This window comes from Peromyscus maniculatus, chromosome X (assembly GCF_049852395.1).
Source record: "Peromyscus maniculatus bairdii isolate BWxNUB_F1_BW_parent chromosome X, HU_Pman_BW_mat_3.1, whole genome shotgun sequence".
NCBI classification, from domain to species: Eukaryota; Metazoa; Chordata; class Mammalia; order Rodentia; family Cricetidae; genus Peromyscus; species Peromyscus maniculatus.
The window spans coordinates 49,888,680-49,914,589 of record NC_134875.1 but is presented as its reverse complement, the minus strand read 5'-3'; the positions used below and the strand labels follow the sequence as shown (position 1 = coordinate 49,914,589).

General features: G+C 36.8%; 1 protein-coding gene across 2 annotated transcripts in view; it reads left to right on the top strand.

The window, feature by feature from the left end:
• Col4a5 (collagen type IV alpha 5 chain) overlaps positions 1 to 25,910 on the top strand; it is a 194,656-nt gene that overhangs the window by 84,873 nt on the left and 83,873 nt on the right. For both annotated transcript variants that reach the window (XM_015992158.3, XM_076562145.1), the window contains exons 11-22: positions 1,068 to 1,103; positions 1,193 to 1,234; positions 1,396 to 1,488; positions 3,055 to 3,108; positions 3,204 to 3,260; positions 3,958 to 4,002; positions 7,641 to 7,694; positions 8,798 to 8,839; positions 10,882 to 11,014; positions 18,841 to 19,014; positions 19,357 to 19,440; positions 24,263 to 24,355. In XM_015992158.3, the coding sequence (XP_015847644.1) occupies positions 1,068 to 1,103; positions 1,193 to 1,234; positions 1,396 to 1,488; positions 3,055 to 3,108; positions 3,204 to 3,260; positions 3,958 to 4,002; positions 7,641 to 7,694; positions 8,798 to 8,839; positions 10,882 to 11,014; positions 18,841 to 19,014; positions 19,357 to 19,440; positions 24,263 to 24,355 (907 nt within the window). The remainder of the gene's footprint in view (positions 1 to 1,067; positions 1,104 to 1,192; positions 1,235 to 1,395; positions 1,489 to 3,054; positions 3,109 to 3,203; positions 3,261 to 3,957; positions 4,003 to 7,640; positions 7,695 to 8,797; positions 8,840 to 10,881; positions 11,015 to 18,840; positions 19,015 to 19,356; positions 19,441 to 24,262; positions 24,356 to 25,910) is intronic.

Below are 25,910 nucleotides of genomic sequence, written 5' to 3'. Positions count from 1 at the left end.
TCTGCTATATAGTTATGGAGGGTAACCAAGAAATATTTAATTTTTTCATGCTCTGAGACATTTTCAGAAACACAAATACAACTGCATACAATAAAGCTGGTTTAAAAATGAGCATGTGGCCTGGCGCAATGGTGCATGCCTTTAATCCCAGCACTCGGGAGGCAAAGGCAGGCGGATCTCTGTGAGTTCAAGGCCAGCCTGGTCTCCAAAGTGAGTTCCAGGACAGCCAGGGCTGTTACACAGAGAAATCCTGTCTTGAAAACAAACTAAAAGAAAGAATTAAGAAAGAAAAAGAAAGGAAGGGAGGGAGGGAGGGAAGAAAAGAGGGAGGGTGAAAGAAAGAAAGAAAGAAAGAAAGAAAGAAAGAAAGAAAGAAAGAAAGAAAGAAAGAAAGAAAGAAAGAAGAAAGAAAAAAAGAAAGAAAGGAAAGAGCATGTGCTTCCTAAAAATGAACTTCATTGTTTTAGATACTTTGTTACCCATAATTCTGATTTAAAAAAAAAAAAAACAAAAAAAAAAACAAAAAAAACGTGTTCTGGGGCTGGAGAGATGGCTCAGAGGTTAAGAGGCACTGGCTGTTCTAGAGGTCCTGAGTTCAATTCCCAGCAACCGCATGATGGCTCAGAACCATCTGTATTGAGAACTGGCGCCCTCTTCTGGCCTGCAGGGATACTCGCGAACACTGTACACATAATAGTAAAAAAAAACAAAACAAAAAACGTGTTCATTCAGTTATTTGGTGTTGGTACTTGTGCTGCCTGTCCCTCTCTCATATCAATCCTAACTTTCTACCCCTGTCGATTCCCATCTGTCACCAGAGGTGTCTACATTTGTCTAGACTGTTTCAATCACTTAACTGTGTTTTGGATACAATCATACAATGAAGAAGGAAAAATAGGATTTTTTGTGGCACCCCACTTTAGGACACAGTTGCTTTACCACTGAGCTATATCCCCAGTCTTAAAAATAGTTTGAGGGCCCTTTCAGTTGTCACATTTATGAAACCAAATAATTTGAAAGAAACATCTTAATATAATGTTTTTTTTCTCATTTCTGTGTCTTCTAAGGGCCCTCCTGGACCACCAGGACCACCAGGACCAAAGGTAATGTTCTTTCTTTTTACATCATTTATTTTGCGTAGATTAGTTTTTCTTATTGTTAATGAGAATTTAAACTGAAACTTTCTCTTCAGGGAAACATGGGCTTGAATTTCCAGGGACCCAAAGGTGAAAAAGTGAGTAAAGAAAAAGAGGTTATTCAGCCTCCGTGTTTCTCCATTCACACTCATTTGTACTGTCTTTTTCTTTCCCCTGGTTTTTACAATGGACACAGTTTATCTATATTATTACTCATAGTAGACTGCTAAATATCGATGTATTTTTGCTATGTAAATAGGGTGAGCAAGGTCTTCAGGGCCCACCTGGTCCACCTGGACAGATCAGTGAACAGAAAAGACCAATTGATCTAGAATTTCAGAAAGGAGACCAGGTAAGCCCCCACGGAGGGGAATTTGATGAAGATTTTTGTTGTAGATGTGTTAATTAGCATGCTTGTGATAATCCTTTCACAGTGTGTACATATATGGAGACATCACATTGTGCATTCTTTTTTTTTTTTTTTGGTTTTTTCGAGACAGGGTTTCTCTGTGTAGCTTTGCGCCTTTTCCTGGAACTCACTTGGTAGCCCAGGCTGGCCTCGAACTCACAGAGATCCGCCTGGCTCTGCCTCCCGAGTGCTGGGATTAAAGGCGTGCGCCACCACCGCCCGGCTGTGCATTCTTTTTTATTAATCATTTTTTTCATTTATTTTATATCCTGACCACAGTTTTCCCTCCCTCCTCTCCTCCCACTCCCTCCCCCACCTCCCCTCTGCCCCTCATCATGCATTCATAATATGTACAATTTTGTCAATTGTAATTCCTTTAATCAAATTTTTTAATTATGAAAAATTAAAAAACATGTTTTATGTTAAAATGAACTATATATAGACATGTACTCTTAAATGTGCATGTTCTTTCAGTAGCAAGGACTTTGAATAATTAAATTTTTAAAAATAGATTTATCAGGATATCATCTTCATGCCGAATGATTAATCCTTAAAATATATAATTCATTAGTATTCACAGGGTAGTCAAACTATTTCCACAATGTACTCTTAGAAAATTCTTATCACCTCCTTGTAAAAACTCATGCATATTAGTTTTCATTTCATACTCTCCCCTAACTTTCCATTTTGTATTTCTTTACCCTGTAGATTGTCTATTGTTGGGGTTTCATAAAAACAGAATCAGGTCTTCTTTGCCAGTTGTTTTTATATGACTTAATGTTTCCATGTTCAATTACTTTTTAGCATGTAGTAGTAGTTTATCCTTTTTATGGCTAAATAATATTCTATTGTGTGAATATAGTAAATCCTTTACTTACCTATTCATCAGCTGATGACCATTTGGGTTGTTCCTACTTTTGATCCTTGATTTATACTCATAGCTAAGATCAGGTCCTGCTAAGGTAGATTGTCATTATATGATACTTGATTTCTCTGAGGCAATGAAAGAAGATCAAATGTTCTTTTAGCATATACTGACCTACCTTTAAACAGACAAGATTATATGCGTTTTAATTCACTTAAATGCTAATAAGAATACTGAAAATAAAAAAGCTTTTAAAATCTACTATCAATATGAATTAAACCACTTAATTATCTGTGAAAAGATACATTGTTTAATAGCTCCCACGTCTTCTAGTTTTATATTCTTTTCTCTTGCTTTTTGTAAAATATTTTACATGAATGAAAAGAATTCTTATGACATGTCTTGTTATTTAGCTCATACTGATACTGGATATTAACTGAAATGAAGAACGAGTTTTATATTATGTTTCCGAACAGATTTCAGCTTCGAGTGAAAAACATTCTGCTCTCTGTTTATATCTGATGAACCTAAATTTCACATTATTAAACATGTCCAGTAGTTAGAACTCTACTGAGTTCTAGTAGTTATAGTGAGAATGCATATTCTGGTATTAATGCACTTCAATTCCCCCTATACCTGCATAGGGAGTTCCTGGTGATAGAGGCCCTCCAGGACCTCCAGGAATACCTGGTCCTCCAGTAAGTATTCTAAAATGCTTTAGAATCTTTTAATATGAACTGGTATTGATATACAATATCTCATGAACCAACATGAAACTACTGTTTATGTGCAGGGTCCTCCTGGTGGTGTGAAAGGTGAAAAAGGTGAGCCGGGAGAGCCAGGCAAAAGAGTAAGTGTTGTGACCATTAGTAGTGTTTGTAAAAATTCTAAATATACACACGTGTACCAGGCTTTCTCTTTTCAGCCACCAACCAGCTCCCAAATCATGACATGGAGACTTATTATTAGTTATGAATGCTCGGCCTCAGCTTAGGCTTGTTCCTTGCTAGCTCTTATAATTTAACCTGTTTCTCTTCATCTACTTGGGGCTTTTTACTGTTCTTTTCTTCTGCATATCTTACTCTCACTGCTTCTTATGTCTGGCTGGTGGCTGCCTGGCTTCTGGCCCTGAGCATTTCCCTCTCTTTCTCCCTCATTCTCTTCTCCTTATTCTCTCTGCCTGCCAGCCTTGCCTATCCCTCTCCTGCCTAGCATTTGGCCAGTCAGGTGCCTTAGGCAGGCAAGATGAAACAAATGCAACACATCTTTACATAATTAACCACACATCCTGACATTGCTAAACAAATGCAGCATAAACAAATGTAACACATTTTTACATAGTTGAATTTCCACAAACACACATGTGGGAATATTTCTTTCTTTTTAAATCCTTATGTCATTGCCTGAAAATATCACTATAGGTATAACTTATTATAATAACTGTCATTTAAAAAGTCTGTTTATATAGTTCAAGGCAGGACTAATGATTGCTATAGTCCTTAACTTCCTACTTCCTAACTAACAAATTATTGTTCTTGCTCTGCCAGGGTAAACCAGGCAAAGACGGAGAGACTGGCCAACCCGGAATCCCAGTGAGTAGCTATGGTCCTTTCCTTTAACAACAACAACAACAAAAAAAAAAAACCTTTGGTAATGTTTGAGCTATTTGTAGGTGGTGGTAAAAAAAAAAGCAGGGGGCACACAGTATGGAGTTTGGAAATAGCTTAAATGAATGGAAATTATCATCACTATTTTGAATATAAATTTGAAATATCTCCAGTTTTAAGGCAGATGTAATAAGGTATGCTTTATCATCTTAGATTCTTTTCCAGTTGCTATAATTACATAAAAAAAAAGCTTCTACGGAAGGATACAGTCCACCATGGTGGGGAAGACATGCAACTTTCAGGGAAGGCATGGAGGCAGGAGCAGAGATGGGCTGGTCACTTCACATATTATTATTATGATGATGATGATTATTATTTACCATTCCATATATGTACATCTTGCATACTGACCACTCTCACCTCCCACATACCTCCACACAAATCTCTTTCTCATGTTCATGTCTATTCATTTTGTTTTGTGGCCCAGAAAGATTAATTGAGGCCCTTGGTAAGGCTGAGTTTGGAGCTCTCCACTGGAGCCTGATGGGCTGGGTAGAGGACACATAACTAAACACAGTGATTCCTCCTCCTGCGGAATCTATTTAAAGTCGATAGTTTAGAGGCAGAGGAGAGGACCCCAAGAGTCCCTCCTCTTTTTCTGATTGATTGCTGTGTCTGGGCTGGTCTCGTGTGGTCGCAGTGCAGGCAGCTACAGCTGAAGTGAGTTAATGATTACAGTAGTGGAATTACGTCTTGAGGATGGCATTTAGTAGCCCTTTACCCTATCCTTGGGCTCTTACATACTTCCTGCCAATTCATCTACAATGTTCTCTGAGCCTTAGAGGGGGTGGTATAAGTGACTTTTTTTGTGACTTTGCCTACATCTGTCACTTTATTCTGTATCTTTAGCCGCTGAGTGTCTGTATTCACCACTGTTCATTGTTAGGAGAGGCTTCTCTGATTAAGGCTGGGGACCGCTTGTGTCTATGGGTATAGGCAGAGGTATTTAGGATGCATTTGCTGATATATATGAAAGTTAACCATAGAAACACATTCACTGCATGGGCCTACTTCCTCTTCAGATTTGGGTTGTTAGCTAGGCTTATACTACCAGGCATTGCGTTCCCCTCTTCCCACCTGCCTCACGTTGAATGGGTCTTAAATCCATTCAGAGGGTAATTGGTTACATCCCACAATAAGTCAAGTTGCTATAACACAAATGGAAATATTTTGCTTTCCAAATGATTTCTTTTTATACCTTTATCCTTGTCGAGCCTTCCCCCACCCACACCTTTATTTCCCCAATCTTGCCCCTCTATATCTGCCTAAGCCTTTGTGCACTGTAGCCCCCCTCTTTACTTTTTTCCCTTATGGTTATTATCATCCTCCTATCCTTTAAGGTAACCTCTTTGCACCCCCATTTCTTTCCCTGTTTCCTAGTTTGCACAGGTACTATACATGAGACATACCGTAATAAAGAATTGATCCTCATATGAGAGAACATGTGGCATTTGTAGTTTGGAGCCTGGGTTATCTCCCTTAGAATAATTACTTTTTTCAATTCTGTACATTTCCCTACAAATGTAGATGAATTTCTAAGCGGTCTTATTAAATAAAGAACACAGAGCTAAATATAGGAGTGAAAGCCTTAGAGATCAGGGAAATAATGAGAGCCACCAACTACTTTACCTCACCAGCTCTGTAGCTTCCAAAATGCCATGACTTCCTGTTTAACCCAGGCTTTTAGTGCCTTGCTGTTCTGCCCTCTCATTGGCTCTTAGCCTAGCTACCTCACTTCCTTGTCACTGCCTGTCTGTACAGACCTCCAGGTCTCTATGGTTGGTACTGGGATTAAAGGCGTGTGTCACCATGCTTGGCTCTGTTCCCTAGTGTGACCTTGAACACACAGAGACCCTGCCTGCCAGGTGATCGGATTAAGGACGTGTGCTACCATTGCCTGACTTTTGTGTTTACTTAAAACAGCTTGCTGTTTCCTCTGATCTCTAGGCAAACTTTATTTATTAACATACAAATAAAATATCACCACATACAAATTTTATAATTCCATTTTTCTTTACATTCATCAGTTTTTGGGAATCTAGGCTGCTTCCATTTTCTAAGTATTCTGAGTAGAACAGCAATGAACATGGGTGTGCAAGTATGTCTGTAGTAAGACATAAAGTCTCTTATGCCTTGCTGTGATATAGCTGAGTTCTATGTTGATTTTCAGTGCTTTGAGAAATCCCAGACTGATTTCCAAAGTTGCTATACTAGTTTACATTCCCACCAACAATGTGTTCTCCTTTCCCAACATCTGCATCAGCATTTGTCATTACTGATATTCATGATGGCAGTCGTTTCAACTGGGCTGAGATTGAATGTTAAAGTAATTTTAATCTGAAGTCCCTCAATCACTAGAGATATTGACTAATATATTGTTTCCTTGCCATTTGTATGTTTTATTTTCTTTTGTTTTTAGATTTATTTGTTTATTTATTTATATGTGTTTTGCTTGCATGTATGTATGTGCACCATGTACGTATCTGGTGGCTAAGGATTTCAAAAGGAGTTCTAGCACCATGTGGGTGCTAGGAACTAACAACAAGTCTTCTGCGAGAGCAAAAGATGCTATTAACTGCTGAGCCATTCTCCCCAGCTCCTGTAAATTTGTTTCTTTTGAGAACTTTCTCTTTAATTCTGCAACCCATTTTTAAATTAGATTGTTTGTTTTCTTAGTATTTAGCATTTTAAGTTCTTTGTGTATTCTTGACAACAGTCCTCAGTCAGATTATGTATAGCAGGCAAAGATTTTATTCCGTTTTGTGGACTACCTTTTCAGTTGAATGAATTTCCTTTGCTTTTTAATTTCACAAAATCTCATTTGTTGATTGTCTTAGTTACTTTTCTACTGCTGTGCCAAAAAAGCATGACCAAGGCAACTTACAGAAGGAAGGATTTGTTTGGACTTAGGTTCTAGAGGAATAATGGTCTATCATGGCAGAGAAGCAGCAAGCAGGGCATTTGAAACAGCAAACTGAGAGCTCACTTCTGGAACTACAAGTGGGAAGCAAAGAGAACACTAGGAAGGGTACCAGGGTTTGAATCCTCAGAGCCTGCCCCCAGTGCCATACTTCCTCCAGTAAGGCCACATGTAGACCTCCACAAACTAGACACCAAGTAGTCAAATGCCAAAGCTTATTGAGGGACTTTCTCATTCAAACTACCACATCAGTTATTGGTCTTATTTTCTGTGCTACTGGAATCCTATTCAGAAAGTCTTTGCCTATACCTATATGTTGAAGCATTTTGTTTGTTTGTTTTAGCAGTTTTAGGGTGTTAAGTCTTATGTTGGAGTCATTGATCCATTTGGAGTTTCACTCTTCTGAATGTTGATATCCAGGCTTTCCAGTACCATTCATTGAAGATACTTTCCTTTTTCTAATGTGTTTTTTCTTGGCATCTTTGTAGCAAATCAGATAACTATAGTTGTACAGACTGTATCTTCTGTTCTGTTGATGAACTGATTTAGTTGGTATTCTCACTACTTCTGTGGAGGACATGATTATTTGGCATCTTTTCACTTTGCCAAGTTTACTGATTTCACCCTATCCCCTGTTTTAAAGGGTTTGCCTGGTGATCCTGGTTACCCTGGTGAACCAGGAAGACATGGTGAAAAGGTAAGCATTTCTGCATTTTTAATGTGTCTGGTTTTATTCTTAGTACCATAAACTGTTCCCCTGTTGGTACTGAATTATAAATGAAAACATCATAATTTGTTAGTGTTTGTAATCATGCATGCCTTCTTTATCCATTTTTCCCTTTTATTCACTGTCCTCTAGATTTTCTTGCATTGCCCTAAATCACAGGGTATGTGGGGAAATGCATGGGACTGCATTTCCATTATAATGTCAGTGCCTTTGCTGCCAGCACGTGTCAGGCAAACTTTTAAGAAGAGGACTGGGCACTAATTCTGTGGTTCTCTTACTCAAAAGCTTAGAGCTGTAAAATCAGAATGTCTCCTCTAAACATTTCCCATTCTGTATGCAATTATTGTTTGTAAATCTGTGGCTAATTTTTTGTAGTTTTCCCATTGGTCTGATGCATCCTGATTGAGGTCATTTATTTAGTTATCTATCTTAAAATTGACTCTGAAAGCATGTATGAAGCACATAGTTTTCCCTATTTTTATCACATCACAACATATTCAGTCCTCCATGCCCTCTGTTCTCTAACTGATTTGTATCAAAACCAAACTGAAAAAAAAATTAAAGCAAACTTGAAATATCCTGAAGTTACATATTTTACTGATGGCTTCTCTGTAAACAAGATCCAAGTTTCACTTTAGCCTAAAAGACATAATTGGAATAAAGGGAAACATGAAATACTTAAAATGGGATTATGTTTCAATTAATAACTCATGAGGAAGACTAATATCCCTAGAGCTGGGAGTATGAGAGAAGTCTATTCTTGACTGTTGGCCAGTAGAATAACAATTGAATATTGTCTTCTCCCTTTATGACAAAGAATGTTGCTGATAGAAGTCTGTCCAATATCTTCAGCTTTTAAATAAGCCAGAGAAGTTCATTGATTTTGGTCAAGATTATGTAGCCAGTAAATCCAAGACAACATCAAGGTCTTTGTAGGTTTAGACAAGTATTTCATTAACTCATGTTGTGCTTTGCATTTGATTACTTTATTAATGACTTCTGAGTCTTTGTGAAATTCAATTGTTTCTTGAGGAAATTAGTGTTTTCATGTCATTCTTATTTGCATTGAACAGGGCCAAAAGGGTGATATTGGCCCACCTGGACCTCCTGGACTCGTAAGTTTTTCTCTTAAGTCTCATTTCCCAAATTTAGTATTGCTTCGTCATTTTTGCACACAAGTTATTTACTACTTACCTTTTCCTCACAGAACATAAAAATCCAAATCATTACCAACTTATAGTGGCTTAGTAGCCACTATAGCTTTTGAAAAACCAATAGTGCTAGCCTCATAGTGTTCTGCCTATGTATTACTTTTTCATAGTTAAGGTCCAAAATTATACATCGTTGTTGTGCATCATGATTGTCAACCCCTTTCTTAATCAACCAGCAGGTGGCGCAACTGCTGCTTACAAAGGGTCCAGAAAAAGAATTCTGGGGGAAGCCAGGATTGGTGGTTTCCCCTGCAGTGCTCAGGGCAAACAGATCTAGTCCTAGTAGGTTTTCTCAATTTCTAAATGTCTGATTCACACCTCTCTCCTTCCTGAGTGTGTGATTTCTGGGGGCTCTAGATATCAAGTAAGAAATTGCTATATGAAAGACTCATATAGGGGAGGTGGCATTATGAATTTCTCATCATATTTAAATTCATTGTAGAATTTAAGTCATGTACATTTATTTCCAAGTGTATCAAGATTAAAAAAAAATAACTGTTGAGGTTCAACCAATGTTTTTGGGTGAGGTTTTGGTAATTCTCTAGCAGTGAGTGCTGTTCAACTTAGTCTATACACCCTGACATTTTAGTTCTTTTTAGCTAATATGTCTCACATAGTAATACTTAGAACACTACCAAACCTAAGGAGGCCATACTTAATAAATATTAGATCATTTTTAGTCACTTTCATTTTAAAATCATAATTTTAGTTCTCCAGAAAATAAATAATCTTTTTAGAAAATGAGAAAAATAAAATCAGGAGAATACAGCACACTTTCCCTTTGAGACTGTTACCTCTCTTTGTATTTTAAAACTTTTAGTCTCTTGTTCATTAGTACTTTTTACATCCATTCAAGGTAAGGTGAAATACCACAATTTGCTAGCAGGTATTGATTTGTATGACAAATCAACTTGAAAATTCCTCTTTTGTGAAATTCTGTAGAATACAAGTAGATCATGAGAAGATGTAGAAGATGGGCACGGTCAATTGATTGACTATATAAATGCAGTCTTCCTGAAAGAGAATGCTTTCAAGGAAGAGTGATATGTGAGTTGACATATGAAAAGCTTGGGGAAGGCACTGCAGATGTTTGGAAAGGCATATGTAAAGGCATTGATAAAAATGTGCACATTGGGGGGTGGTGTCGGTGCACGCCATTAATCCCAGCACTAGGGAAGCAGAGGCAGACAGATCTCTGAGTTTGAGGCCAACCTGGGCTACAGAGTGAGTTTCAGGACAGCTAGGACTACCCAGACAAAAAGCCTGTCTCAAAAACCAAACACAAGAAAAATGTGCACATTATGTATGTGAAATGGTTATAATCAGACAGGCTGGGGTGATGAGAATTCATTGCAAGAAATAATAGGCAAAGAAATAGGTAAGAGTGATACTGAAAGTAGTTTGACTGAATTGAGGACTACAAGTAGCATCATGTACAGTAAGAAGTCAGCAATTAGTGTCCTTAAGACAAGTGGTTTACATAGAAAAATTGATTTGAGGAAAGTGTGTAATGTAAATAAGCTTGAATTCAAGGGAATAAACTTAAAGGCAAAGTTCCAGTGTGAGATCAGGAGAGTAATTGTGGCAAGAGGATAGAGCAAAGAAAATTAGAGGAAAATTTTTTAAAGAATTGCCAGGCTTTAGGTGACTGGAGTTAATTGTTAGTTATATAGAAGAGGCGACAAAAAATACTTCTAGCTTTTTAAGCCTTGGGCTCGAAATTGTTATTACATGTTTCTTAATTGGTTGGAGGGTAAAAGTGATGAAGGTGACCTAATGTATGTAGCAGTCTCAATGAGACTCAATCTGTGTGATAGACTTACTGATTTTTATATCTAAGAACTGTGTGAAAATGCAGTATTGTAACCACATGTAGCTGCTTACTTACATTTAGAAGAGCAAGCTTCTTCTTCATTGAATTCCTGATTTTCTATTTCCATGAAAAGGTAATTCCTACACATGGGACTGGTGTGACTGTGGGAGAAAAAGGAAATGTTGGGCTACCTGGTTTGCCTGGAGAAAAAGGAGAGCGAGGATTTCCTGGAATACAAGGTCCACCTGGCTTTCCTGGACCTCCAGGTAAAAGAGATTGTGTTTATATCTCTGTGCTTACAGTATCCTAGCCAATCAGTACATACAATTTTATCATATTGGTTTGATTGGGCATGATAGTAGATGACATGAATATTTTATGCTCTATTCCCTGTTTGTTTGTGTAAGATGTATGTCTGTGTGCTGGTGAACTCACACATGTGCACACCTGTGGAGGCCATAAGTTGACATTGAGAAGATTTTCTGCACTTTTTTTAAAGCCTCTCAACGAACCTGTAGCTTTCTGTTTCTACTAGGCTTTCTGGACAGTCATACCCCAAGATCTGAATGTTTGCCTCACCATACCAGATTTTGAAGTGGGCTCTGTGGGTCTGGCCCCAGGTCCTCATGCTTTCCCAATCTCAGTCTATCACTAAACTGTCTCCTGTATCCAAACAGGCACTATCTAAATGACCAACTGTACCAAACCTGTGTTACTGCGTTTCCCACCCAATTCTTCCATGTCCTTTTAAACGCCCACTTAAATGCCATAAATCTCACTTTTACTTTCTATTAAAAATGTATTGTATGAAATAGTTCCTTGATCTGGTAGATGAATCATCACACTTTTCATGCTGTCAGAGGACAGGATGTTGACCTAACAAATATCCAACATTTCTGTATTTCATATATAATATTGGTAACCAGCACTGTCCATTTAGAATTCTAGAATCAATGAATTAGAAATTTCCATGTTAATTTTAACATGTAATAAAATTTTAAGTTTCAGTATTGACTGTTCAGTTTATATCATTCCCTTAGAAGATGCAGAGTACACTGTAGCACTTACAATTTGGCCATAAATTAAACTGCCCTTATGCATCCTCTTTATTAAAGTGTAAGAATCTATACAAAATTCATTAAAAAATCCATTTCAGTATCTAGCACATGTATATATTCAATGAATTATAGGTCCTTTCCATTCAAAAATGTGTAACTAAGGAAATATTGTCATGATGAGGAAAGTGACACCTTCTTAGGAAGAAAATAATAAGTGTGTGTTTCATTATGGTCTAAGTATGCACTTTTTATTCCTTATCTCAAAACAATGAGCTAAATATCTGTTATGTCTAGAAAATTAAAATAAGGATTTTTTTCAGGCTATAGTAAAAGAATTCAGGATTTGAGAGACATAAAGGAAAAGTATGACGTATAAGGGATAAACTTAGTATTTCCCAGAACTATCATGAGTGAGTCTAAGTATAAAAGAATGGGACAAGAAACAAACAATATTTGAAAACAAGTAATGGCTGTGACCATCCATCTCCTTAAAGCATGTGGGCACACACACACAAACACACACACACACACACACACACACACACACACACACACACACACCTCCAAGAAAAGATCATTAAACACCAACCAAGAGTAAAGTAAGAACAAAATTACAAAGCTTCATGACTAGGTTCATTTCAGAATTTAGGAATTAAAAATAAAATAAAATATTAAAAATATTGAAACAACTCTTGAAAACCTGCCTCAGGGGAAAAAAGGAACATTGCCTGAAGAACAGTACGAGTTTGCAGAAGATAATGGAGCATAGTTTCACAGTAATAAGGACAAATAACTATGAATTTTGGAGCCTATATTTTACTAAACTGCCATCCTGGTGTGAAGATGGGATACCTAGACGGTTTACCACCTCCAAACCTTCTTTTAAGTCATTACTAAAGGTTTTACTCTGACAGCAAGGGAAAGAATATATTGATAAAGTAGGGGTGGGAGGTAAGATAAAAGAATCATGGACTAAGATAGATATGAATAAGCTACATTAACTTTAAGTTCATAATAAATGTGGCTTAAGTAACAATCCAGGATGTATGTGTGAATATTCTTTACATGGTAAGGGCAGGTACAGAGGGGATGACGATGAGAAGTCAGTTAGTTTTCCCTTATTAGTATGTAAGAATATAAATATTATTCACTATATGTTTTTTAAATACATATTTAAGGGGTTTTGGGGTGGCTCAGTGCATTGCGGTGTTTGCCACACAAACATGAGGACCTAGGTTTGAATCCCTAATACTGATGTAAAAATCTAGGGACAGTGGTGCATGCCTTTAATCCTAGCACATGTGGGACAGACACGAGGATTCCAGGGGCTTTCTGGCCAGCCAGTCCAGCCTTGTTGTTAAGCTCTAGGTGAGAGAGTCTGTCTCAAAACAGCATGGAGAGTGATGCATATACACACATACATCGGGGTGAGGGAGAGACAGAGGAAAAATACAGATTTAAGTACATAAGTCAAAATTTATATGAACCATTATTAGAAAAGAATGGAAATAAAATGTACAATTTGACTCTGATTAGAGGGAAAATAGACGAATCTGTACAGTAGAAGCTAAAATTAGGCCAAAGGAAAGATAAGCCTAGATATACTCTTGCACTGCTGGTGGGAATGCAAACTTGTACAGCCACTGTGGAAATCAGTATGGTTGTTTCTCAGAAAATGGGAATCAATCTACCTCAAGACCCAGCTATACCACTCCGGGGCATATACCCAAGGAAGGCTCAATCATACCACAAGGGCACTTGCTCAACTGTGTTCATAGCAGCATTGTTTGTAATAGCCAGAACCTGGAAACAACCTAGATTCCCTCAGCCAAAAAAAATGGATAAAGAAAATATGGTACATATACACAATGGAGTATTAATAAGCTGTAAAAAAAAAAAACAATGAAATCATGAAATTTGTAGGCAAATGTATGGAACTATTTAAAAAAAATCTGAATGAAGTAAGCCAGACCCAGAAAGACAAACATGGTATGTGCTCACTCATAAATGTATATTAGGAGTAAAGTATAGGATAAGCAACCTACAATCCACAGCCCCAGAGAGACTAGATAGCAGGGAGAGACCAAAGAGGGATGCATGGATTTCCCTGGGAAGGGGAAATAGAAGAGATCTGAGTAAAGTGGGGGTGGGGTGAGGGATGAGAGGAACGGAGCATGTTGGGCAGGCTGGGCACAGGAGGCAAGTTGGGGGCAGGTTGGAGAGGGAGAGTAATGAGCGAGACATCTTGATAAGGGGTCCATTTCAGGGTTAGAGAGAAACCGGGTGCCAGGGAAACTCCCAGGAACCACAAGGATGACCCCAGCTAAGATGCTTAGCAATAGTGCAGAGGGTGCCTGAACTGACCATCTCCTGTAATCAGATTGGTGACCACCCTAACTGTCATCAGAGTCTTTATCCAGTAACTGATGGAAGCAGATGCAGAGATCCACAGCCAACCACTGGGGCGATCTCCAGGAATCCTGTTGAAGAGAGGGAGAAGGGATTGCAGGAGCCAGGGTGGTTAAGATCATGATGGGGAAATCTGCAGAGACACCAGACCTGAGCTCATGGGAGCTTACGGACTTAGAACCAACAGTTAGGGAGCCTGCATGGGACCAGCCTAGGCCCTCGACTTGATGTGCCATGCTTTGTTCAAGCCCATGGGAGGCCGAACAGACCCTTCCTGAACGGAGAGGGAGGAGGAGTGGATGGGGAAGGGAGTAAATGGAAGGGAGTGAGGGACTGGATGGAGAGGAGAGAGGGGAAACTGTACTAGGTATTTAAAATAAATGGAAAGAAGGTTAATTAAATAAAAAACTTAAAAAAATTTTTAAAAAGAAAATAAATGACAGAAAATACTGAAAAGCAAATCATTAACTCCAACAAATGTTAAAAGATCAAACACAAACTAGATGATACTAGATAAAATTGAGATAAAATACTTGTATAGTATGCAGAATGTGTACCGCTGAAGCAGAAAGGGGAAACTTGCAAGTAAAGTGAAAAATATAGTAATTAAATGATTGATAGAAAAAAAAGTTGTCTTAATTCTAATGTCAAGTGAAAGAAAATTCAATGAAAATATGCATTAACAACACAGGTATTTTATGTTAATAAATGATGATGCAATGGTTAAAGTCAAACCTTTACACATCTAATGAGGCAGTAAAATTTATAAGCTTCAGGGGGTAAATTGATAGATCTTTAGCACATTTAATATATTAAAAATAAGGATATAGATATTTTGATCAACATAATCAGGCTGTAGTGTGAGGAAAAATATTCTAGGAAGCAAAAATATATATTCTGTGCAAATTTACATAGAATATTTATAAAAATAGACAGTATTTGACCTGGAAAGAATCTACAGTATGTATGTTTGTGATTCTCTGCAACCATAGTAAAGTAGACTGTGGAAACGTCAAATATTCTTATATTAACATTTGCATGTTGACACAGTTAAAAATAACTCCAGAGACAAGGTGAGACATATATGACAATGCTAAACCACTGAATGCTAAGCCACAATAAAATGTGCTTCATATCAAAACTCATTGACCATAGCCCAAACAGTTCCCCAATTCTATCATAAAACTACAAATAACAAATTAAGTGAGAAATGGGAATGTAGCATGAAGTTATATCCCTAGAAACAAAAAAGAAAAAATGGGCTAAATTTAACACACACACACACACACACACACACACACACACGATGAAACAAGCACAAATATGTAGAATGGGAAACTTTACCAGAATGAAAAAAAAATATAAAATGAAAACTAAAACAGATACAGGTGAATACAGATACCAAAATATGTTGAAAAGAGTCTGAAATGAGGATAGATGGACAAACACAGGCAAGATAAAACTCAGAAATGGTACAAATAAAATTAGTAAAGAAAGACGATATTGCCATAAGTTTTTCTTTTAAGTTACTGGAAAACTATATATCTCTACTAATAAATTTGACATTCCAGATGAAACATAAACTCCTTACGCAACAAATTGTTAAAGAAAGTTGTTATGAGAGAGTAGGAAGCCTAAGTCAATTGCCATAGAACAGAAGTTCTCAACCTGCATGTAGGTCATGACCCTTCTGTGGGGGTCACCTGTCAGATATCCTGCATATCAGATATTTACATTACTATTCATAAGAGCAGCAAAATTATAGTCATGAAGTAGCAATGAAAATAATTTTAAGGTTGGGGTCACCACAACATGAGGAAGTGTATTAAAGGGTTACAGCATTAGGAAGGTTGAGAACCATTTTCATAGAAGATTTTGAAATATTGACAATCTCCATGAAGAAGTGTTGATTTACAGGTTTTTTTTTATAGTTTTATGGATGAATTCTACCAAAGTGGAAAAAAGATAATCCCCATATTTTGAATAGTTTCAAAGCATAAACAGAAAACCTAATAACAGCAATAATAAACCATTTATATCACAATAAATAAAAATGATTCAACCTCATTTATTAACAGAGAAACTATAATAATGTTAAATTAAACTGACCATATTTTCCCACAAATCATATTTGATGTTATCACCATTTAATTTTACCTCAAGATGTCAGAGATGTTTCTTTGTTATATTGCTGTAACTGAATACATTAACAAAGTAAAAGAGAATAGACCAATAAATGTATAGAAATTGACAATAGCAAAAAAAAAAAAAAAGCAATTGAGCTACCCCAAAAAAATATAGGGAAGAGCTCATTCCAGGCTTTGTAAAATACTATTGAATGGGGATGGAGAGATGGTTCAGTAGTTTAGAGAGCTGTTTGCTCTCCTAGAGAACTCAAGTTTGGTTCCCAGCACCTACATGTTGGCTTACAACTGCTCTGAACTTCAGTTCCAGAGAATCTAATTCTCTGTGACCACTGAAGGCACCAGTACACACATGGTGAACACAAAATCACACAGGTTCACACACATACATATAAATTAAAATATATAAATAGTCATATTGAATAACCTAAAATTACTAAATATATACCAAGATGCACTTTATGTAAGAGATCAATATTTTAAAGTTCATTATATCAAGAAATAACCTTTAGATGTTCTGGCTATCAGATTTCAAATTCCAATGAAATTTTAAAGGGAAATTTACAAGTTGATCCTAACATTATGAGTACACTTTTAAATGTATAAAAATAATTTTTAAAAATATTGAATTATTTCCTTAGAAGTTTTGAAAACAATGCATAAAATGTGTTGATATGAAAAAATAGGCAGTGGAACTGAAAAATGTACAAGAAGCAGAGCTATGTTTTATTTGAACATATTAAAGTACCCCCTTTCTCTTTACATTTTGACACTTTCATATATATGTTTAATATATTGTGATTATATTCCCTTCTCATTAGCTTCTGTTATCCCCCTTAGTGTCCTTTAAACTCCTTCATTCTAACCAGTCCCCCAGTGGCAACACTATTGGTGAAAAAAGGACACCCCTCCTCCATCAACCGTTAATAATCAAAAGGTCCTTGGGAAAGAGGAGATTCCCCATGGTACTTTCATTTTCCATGGTATGGCGTTGAAGGACCCAGCTTATAAAAGTATCCATAGCTGCTGTGTGTTCATCATTTGCAACGGCCATGTCACACCTGTATAAATCTTTCTTGGCATACCTCTCTTTTTTTTTCATGCAGCCTTAGTTTTTGTTAAACTTCCTTTCTACCCTAACATTACCCCCAGTATGCATCCCTACTGAAACCTTCCTATGCTTAATAGTCCCCTCCCTCCCTCATTACTAATAATTTTCTGGTATTTCTGGGGGTAGAACATCATAGTGTTTAAGAGGGAGTATTAATTTTTTAGCAATTTCCAAAAGCCATAAAATTACCTATGTTTGTTTGTTTTTTCAAGACAAGGTCTCACTATGTAGCCCTAACTGTCATGGAACTCACTCTGTAGACCAGGCTGGCCTCGCATTCACAGAGATCCACCTGCCTCTGCCACCTAAGTGTTTGGATTAAAGACATGGGCCACTATGCCTGGCCATTATTTTAAATAATCATATCTTTTTTTTTTTTGGTTTTTTTTCAAGACAGGGTTTCTCTGTGTAGCTTTTCGCCTTTACTGGAACTCGCTTTGGAGACCAGGCTGGCCTCGAACTCACAGAGATCCTCCTGCCTCTGCCTCCCGAGTGCTGGGATTAAAGGCGTGTGCCACCACCGCCCGGCATAATCATATCTTATACTCAAGCTATTACATCATTTAAAGCATTTTACCATGGAAATGTTAATTCTCGTAGAAAAACTTACTACAAAAACCAACTGAACAGACACTAAGTGTGTGATGGAAAGGGTTTAAAGCAAGGGGAATAAGAACAAAATAGTGTGCATTGCCTCTTTCATGCAGAATCAGACTTAGCTTTATATTATGTGACATGGCAGCAGAAAGGAGACTGTTTAGGTGGAGAAAGGGTGAGAGAGGTCAAGAGAGATGAATAAGGTAGTGTGGAAATGGATATGAACATATATATGAAAATGCCATAATGCAAGCCATTATGTTGTATATTAAAATATAATTTTAAAATTTTTAAAATGGAAAAAGAAAAAGGAAATCCAACCAACAGATTTTTATCATTCCTAATGTCTCCTAGAGAATGAAAATAATTGTCTACAAAATAAGATCATTTTGGTCTTTTTTTTTTTTTTTTGGTTTTTCGAGATAGGGTTTCTCTGTGTAGCTTTGCGCCTTTCCTGGAACTCGCTTATGGAGACCAGGCTGGCCTCGAACTCACAGAGATCCGCCTGCCTCTGCCTCCCGAGTGCTGGGATTAAAGGCCTGCGCCACCACCGCCCAGCAATTTTTTTGTTTGTTTGTTTGTTTGTTTGTTTTTCGAGACAGGGTTTCTCTGTATAGCTTTGCGCCTTTCCTGGAACTCACTTGGTAGCCCAGGCTGGCCTCGAACTCACAGAGATCCGCCTGCCTCTGCCTCCCGAGTGCTGGGATTAAAGGCATGCGCCACCACCGCCCGGCCATTTTGGTCACTTTTAATGGGTACATTTTCTTATTTAGGGACAGCAGTCATGGGTCCTACTGGTCCCCCTGGATATCCTGGAGAAAGGGGCCAGAAAGGTGATGAAGGTCCTCCTGGAATTTGTATCCCTGGATCTCCTGGACTTGATGGACAGCCTGGGGCTCCTGGTCTTCCAGGGCCTCCTGGTCCTCCTGGCCCTCATTTGCCACCCAGTAAGCTATGTTTTCATCCTGACAAATTTGGCTGTTCTTTTGCTTTATTTCATTTGTAAATGAATCTGACTGAAGTTTGGTAACATTATTTATATTTCAGATATCTAAGAGATGGCACTGCTATTTTTAGTTTGGGGTTTTGGTTATGTACTGGTCTTCAATGTTCATTATCAACAATGTCTCCATATTGTTTATTGAGTAGTATTTTTACAGAAAAGAGATTGAAAATAAGTTTTTTTTCTAGATTTTGGGGCTTTTCTTTCTTTCTTTCTTTATTTTTTTTTTGCCTAGTCTTCTCAGCATTTAACAACAATTAGCTTATTATCTTATCTTTAACCTCAGGTGAAGAGATATGTAAAGCAGGCCCTCCAGGTCCCCCAGGATCTCCAGGTGATAAAGGACTCCCAGGAGAGCAAGGAGTGAAAGGTTTGGTACCCAAGCATCCCTTTCTTCATTCTTTTAAGTCATTAACAGAATGCCCTGTATTCTAACTTCAGTCTTAAGACAGTGATTCTCAAAGTCACACTCCAAGATCATCTCTTTAACAATAGTGTATTCTTCCATAATGTTGATTTCATGTCATCTCTTTCTAGATTACAACTTCTAATAACTTAAGGTTTCCTTTCCTCGTAGTTTAGCTTACATTACATGACCAATCATTGAAATCAGTCCTATTATTAAACTCGACTCCTTTGCTGTTTCCTCACTTCGATGTTGGCATCTGTAACCCAAGGATAGCATGAGTAGTTTCAGATTTCCATTTTTTTTCTGATTCTGTATTTTCCTTTCTCTTGTTAAACTTTAATATTTACTCCCTTATTGTCATTTTTACATTCTTAACTTGCTTCCTTCTACATTGACAAGTTACAGCAATAACAAAAAATTTCATGGATCTTTACCACTACATGCACTGACCTATTTGCCATTTGGACCCATGCCATACCCTCATAACTAATTATAGTCACTGGTATTACTTAAAGCCGGGTAGTCTTTATGCTCTCCTGTTTCTTCAAGGCTTTTGATCTGAAAATTCTTGCCTAGTTTTTCCACTTTTACTGCAAGTACTAAAATGATCTCAATGTTTCAAGTATCTAGGAAGTAAATGACCATAGTGTAGGCCTCCTTCTTCATGGGAAGAAAAACAAGCAGATGATAAATATAGAGGCTCTGTTTGCATAAAAATGCTGGGGAAATCGTCCAGCAGACAGACCTGACAGATGAAAATGTAACCATTTTATCTAAAGTATAATTTATTTCTATGTAGAGGACTGTGATAATTAGTAGTCTCACACAGAAGCCTTCTAAAAGACTGAATTGTCATCATGCTGAAATTGGATGGGGCTGATAAATCAACATATAAATGGCTAATAATATTGATAACAGAGGGAGAGCTTTTGGTCATTAAAGTCCCTATAGTTGAATAATGACAATGATTTTCCATGCCATTAGTCTTGGTTTAATTCCACATGGAAATTATAATAAGCAATATTATTTTTTGTTTCGTTTTGTGTTTGTTTAATAAGAGTGTCTTAAATCTTTACCAATTTATGGTAGACTGAAGTTAGTTATTAGTGGTAGTGGTGGGTATGGAATTATAATAAGGTTTGATTGAATCTTTTGTAATGTTATTTTTATTTTGTTCAGGGGTAATGCTAGTATTTGGATATATTGCACACTGACAATAGAAAAACATTCAGACTTGTCATGCACTAATTGAATAATTTGAAGGTGTTAATGGTGGCTTTTGATAGAGTTAATTATAGTTGTGTTATCAGTAAATTATGAGGTCGAAGTTTTTGTTGAATCTAATAATATGAGAGATTGAGTAATTTATGTATGTATGTATGTATTGGTTTTTCAAGACAGGGTTTCTCTGTGTAGTTTTGGTGCCTGTCCTGGATCTCACGTTGTAGACCAGGCTGGAGATTCTCCTGGCTCTGTCTCCCGAGTGCTGGGATTAAAGGCGTGCACCACTGCCGCCCAGCTGAGATTGAGTAATTTATGAAGGTGAAGAAATTGGTCTTGTGAAGATACAATAGTTATGACTGTATTATAAAGCTTTAGAAGTTGAATAATTGTAGGCAGAGTTTTCCTGTCCTGCAGCTGCTCTCAAATAAGCATTCAGAGGCTTAATATTAATTACTAATGCTCGGCTAAATAGCTCAGGCTTGTTACTAGCTAACTCTTATACTTAAATTAACCAATATTTCTTATTTATGCTTTGCCATGTGGCTTGGTAACTTTTCTCAGTACAGCGTGCCCATCTTGCTCTCTCTATGTGTGCCAGCAATTCTCTGACTCCACTCTTCTTCATTCCAGCATCCTCAGTTTGATTGTCCAACCTAACTTTATACTGTATTGCTATAGGCCTGTCAGCTTCTTTATTAACCAATGAAAGTAATACATATTAACAAAGTACAAAAGGATTATCCCACAGCAAAATAGTGTGGAATCTTGGTCCTTACTTGCACCTTTATTATAGTTGAGATTACTGAAGTAAATTGAATAGTAGTAAGAATTGAAGACATAGGTACTACAATTTAAAAAATAAATACAATTGTTTATCTTTTAATTATTTAATTATTCCTTTTTGATTCACTGGGAATTGTTGAGAGATTACATTTGGATATCTAGATAGTTTAGGTAACTGCTTTTTTAACCAGGTTAAGTCTAGAAAATTTGAAGCTGTATTTTACTTAATAATTTATTAGTAAATAACAATGCATTGTAGTTAGTAAAAATCTAGAAAATCAGAGGAACTGTGGGTAGATGAAGAAAATTAAGTTGAAGGTTAAAGTCATTACATTACTTTCTTAGGATAAAGTTAGGCCTAAAATACTGATGGTGAGGGAAAGAGTTTAAGGGATGCACATGCAGTTATTTGTGGGGCATTTTTGAGACAAGGTTGTTTGACATATGAAGTCTTGTGAAATGCTGCCAAATAGTGAGGTGTTTCATTGACTTAATTAATAATGGGAGTTATTTTTTAATTATTTAAAGAAAAGAATCCAGATAGTCCTAAAATGCTGAAAAAGAGAATTCACGTGCTGCATACAGCTGTTAGGGAAGTGGCAGTTAACGTAATTAGAAGAGCTCAGATATTAGAATACCCTATGCTTGCAGATTTTATATTATCTTTAGAGTGAGTGCTGGGCTTGCAGTTGTTATTGGTAAATTGTATAGCTTTGGCAAAATCTACTATTTTTCATATGCCTTGCTCATCATTGAGGTTATGGATGATGGTCCAGAGCATCTAAATAATATGTGTACAGATTTTGAGAAAAGCTAAGACAAATCCAACATTCTCAATGCAGTTATATCAAAAACTTATAAAGTTATTGTAAAGTTGTATTAGTGTCTGTTGAGTACATCATTCGAGTAATGGAAGTCATATATCCCTATTCTTCATCCAATTAATAGTTGAAATAGGTTGTTCACAGTAACTGGAATGACTATAGTAAGAAATATGGGTAACTGAAGAATTGACTGATATTTAGATTTGAGTATGTATCATAAAGATAATTTTATAATTGATCATGTAGCAAGTGGTGCTACTACTAGCAATATGATACTCTAGTTTCAAAGCTCAGAGTTAAGTATATAGTTTGAATTGCTATCCCTTGTAAGTTAGAGATTATAGTTTTATGACCTAAGTTGATAAATATTGTTGTTGGTAATATAATTATAATAAAACTCACTTAAATGAGTATTTTTATCTATAAAGCATAGTAAACATTTTGTAAATATAGGAGAAGGAAATTATAAGCATTATTAAGATAATAAAATATTAGTTTATTTATTTTATTTGGAGCTGTCTGAATGTTTTGGTTTGGTTCCTATGACCAGTGGATAGTTATTCTTTAAAAGTAAGAAAGCCATATTTTTATCTCTGATTACATAAATTGGCAGTTCATGCACAAGTTTTTTGATAAATCAGAAGTGTGAGGCTTCTGTTATTAGATTTATAATGTGTTTTATTGAAATTCTGTTTACAATATGGAAATTATGTAATGAATTTAAGATTAAGAAATGGTAGAATTAATAGGGTTATATCCAATGATTATTAAAGTACTTTGATGTAAATGATGAGTTAATATTGTACTTATATATAATTCACTCATTACATGTTGCTTAATATTTATAAGGTATAGAAAGTGGCAATATGTTTGGAAAGAATGATTAGAAATAGGATGTAGGACCATCAGGAGAATTGAGATCTGGAAGAAGTTGGGAGAGGGGAAAGAATATGATCAAAATATACTGTATGAATTGAATAATAAATAAATAAAAATATGAATAGTTTACCAATTAATGATAGATATGATAGCTAGATTTATAAGACCAGCTCCAATTCTTTGGGATGATATTAAGGGTAGTATAGTTTTTAAATCTTTAAGCAAAATGTGTAATTTGGTTGTGAATACCAAATAGTATTGATGATGTAAGGCCATGTTCTATTAATAATTCTGTAGTTCCAATATAACTTCATAACTATGTTTTGAGAATGACTACAACAAGTAGTGGTGTATGGATAACAGATGAATGTGCAATTCATTGCTTTAAGTCTGTTCATTGTGGGCAAATGGAGCTTGTTATAATGATGGCTCTTTTGTTTAATATCCACAGGTTTTTCATGTAACTCACAGTGAAAACTCTAGTCTAGCATGGTTTCTGTAACTTGGTCCCACTTCCTCATTCCGCTTCAGCAGTCTGTCCTACCTGCTGTTCCTTGTCTATACATAGAATATACTATACTAGTTATGCAAATATCATACCTTTCGTTTTATAGCGATACCTTTTCAATGAGCTCTGTCCTGACCTCACCCTATTTCAAGTTGCAACCCACTTTCTCCCACCACTCATCTAGCACACTCAGTCATACTTACCCATTTCCCCCTACAAACGTATTTTCATATACATTTAAAAGCTTACTAGATTTATTATTAACCTATTTAATATGTAATTTAATAATTTATTACCTTTGTTTATTATTCTTTCCTATTGGTAGAAAGTTAGCTCCACAAAAACATGGAATTTTGTGTGTTTTATTTCAGTACTGTATCACAAACACCTAAAGCATTCCTCTGTATACTGTAGGCACTCATTATTTGTCTAAGAATTGATTTTAGACATAGGCTTCTCTAAACACGCTGTTGAGTACGAATGCTATTCCTTACAGTTGACTTCTTTAGAACCTATCTAAAGAAGGTTTAAGTAACCCTTCCAGTAATGTTTATGTTTTTACCAGGTGACAAAGGTGATACCTGCTTCAACTGTATCGGAACTGGCATTTCAGGGCCTCCAGGTCAACCTGGTCTGCCAGGTCGCCCAGGTCCTCCAGGTAAAATAGTCTTCATATAGACAATCTTTTGTTGGCTCTTTGAGTGTGCTAATAGTTTTATAATGTTATTAGGTTCCCAATTTATAGCTAGTTACTTGTGTCTACAAATTATTGAATCTGAGATACCTCTCTTATTAAATAAATCACCCTTTTGTTTATAATACCTGAATCTACTAACATTCTGTATTATTCAAATAATTACATTGTCCCCAAAGTGAAATGACATAGAGTCTTCTAGAAAACTAGGGAGGATGTTCATACTGTCTGAACACCAAGTATGGTTTCCAGAGCCAGAGTCATTGGGGATATATAATATATTGTAATTAAGGAACAAGGTTTCTATTAAAGTTTTGGCAACTAGCTGCCAATATTCCTTTCTACATATAAGGCATCCCCCCTAATTTTGAGTCATTTTCCAGAACCACAACTATTCCACTCAATTAACTCTTCACATGTGCCCGATATTATATATTCTTGAGGCTACATATAATGCCTGAGTCCAGCCTAATAATAGATTCCAGACTGCTTACCAGTTTAGTGTGTCTACTGAAGACACAAATTCATTAAGAGTTTGAAAATACTTTTTAGCAAGCCTCATAGCTGCCACTAGGAGCTAGTAATATAGCCTGTATTTCCCATCTAGTTTGTCTTCAACTTGAGAATAAATAAGAGTCACACAGAGGGCTTGTTAAAATCCAGATTGCCTTATGTTCTGATTCAGTAGCTCTGGACCAAGCAATTCTTAGCAGTATCCAAGCATTAACTTCCTTTATATATATTTTATTTTACAATACCATTTAGTTCTACATATCAGCCACGGATTCCCCTATTCTCCCCCCTCCCACCCCCTCCCCTTACCCCCAGCCTACCCTCCATTCCCACCTCCTCCAGGACAAGTCCTCCCCTGGGGACTGTGATGAACCTGGTAGACTCAGTCCAGGCAGGTGCAGTCCCTTCCTCCCAGACTGAGCCAAGTGTCCCTGCGTAAGCTCCAGGTTTCAAACAGACAATTCATGCAATGAGCACAGGACTTGGTCCCACTGCCTAGTTGCCTCCCAAACTGATCAAGCCAGTCAACTGTCTCACCTATTCAGAGGGCCTGATCCAGCTGGGGCCCCTCAGCCTTTGGTTCATAGTTCATAAGCATTAACTTTTAAACTAATAAGCGGATAATAATGATGCAGTTAGTGCAGAAATTCATCTGTAGAGCCACTGCTTTAGTAACTTTTTTCTATAACCTCTGGCACTGAACATAGGGCACAAACCAAATCTTAGGGAATGGCAAACCAAAAAAAGAAAAAATGAGGGGAGGAGTAGTAAGGATATAGGAAGATTGTATAACTGAAAGTTAAGATGTGCAGGCTCCTTTGATTTCTTCTCCCCTTGACAATAGGATGGTTGTAGGGACTCAAGCCCTACCTCACAGTTGCGAAGAATACTCTGGAGTTAGAAACACCCGAGCATGCAATGCTGTCTGTGCTGCTAAATACATTTATGTATAAGAAAGTCTGGTTCCCGGCTGGCGAGTTGGCTCAGTGGTTAAGAGCTGAGTTTG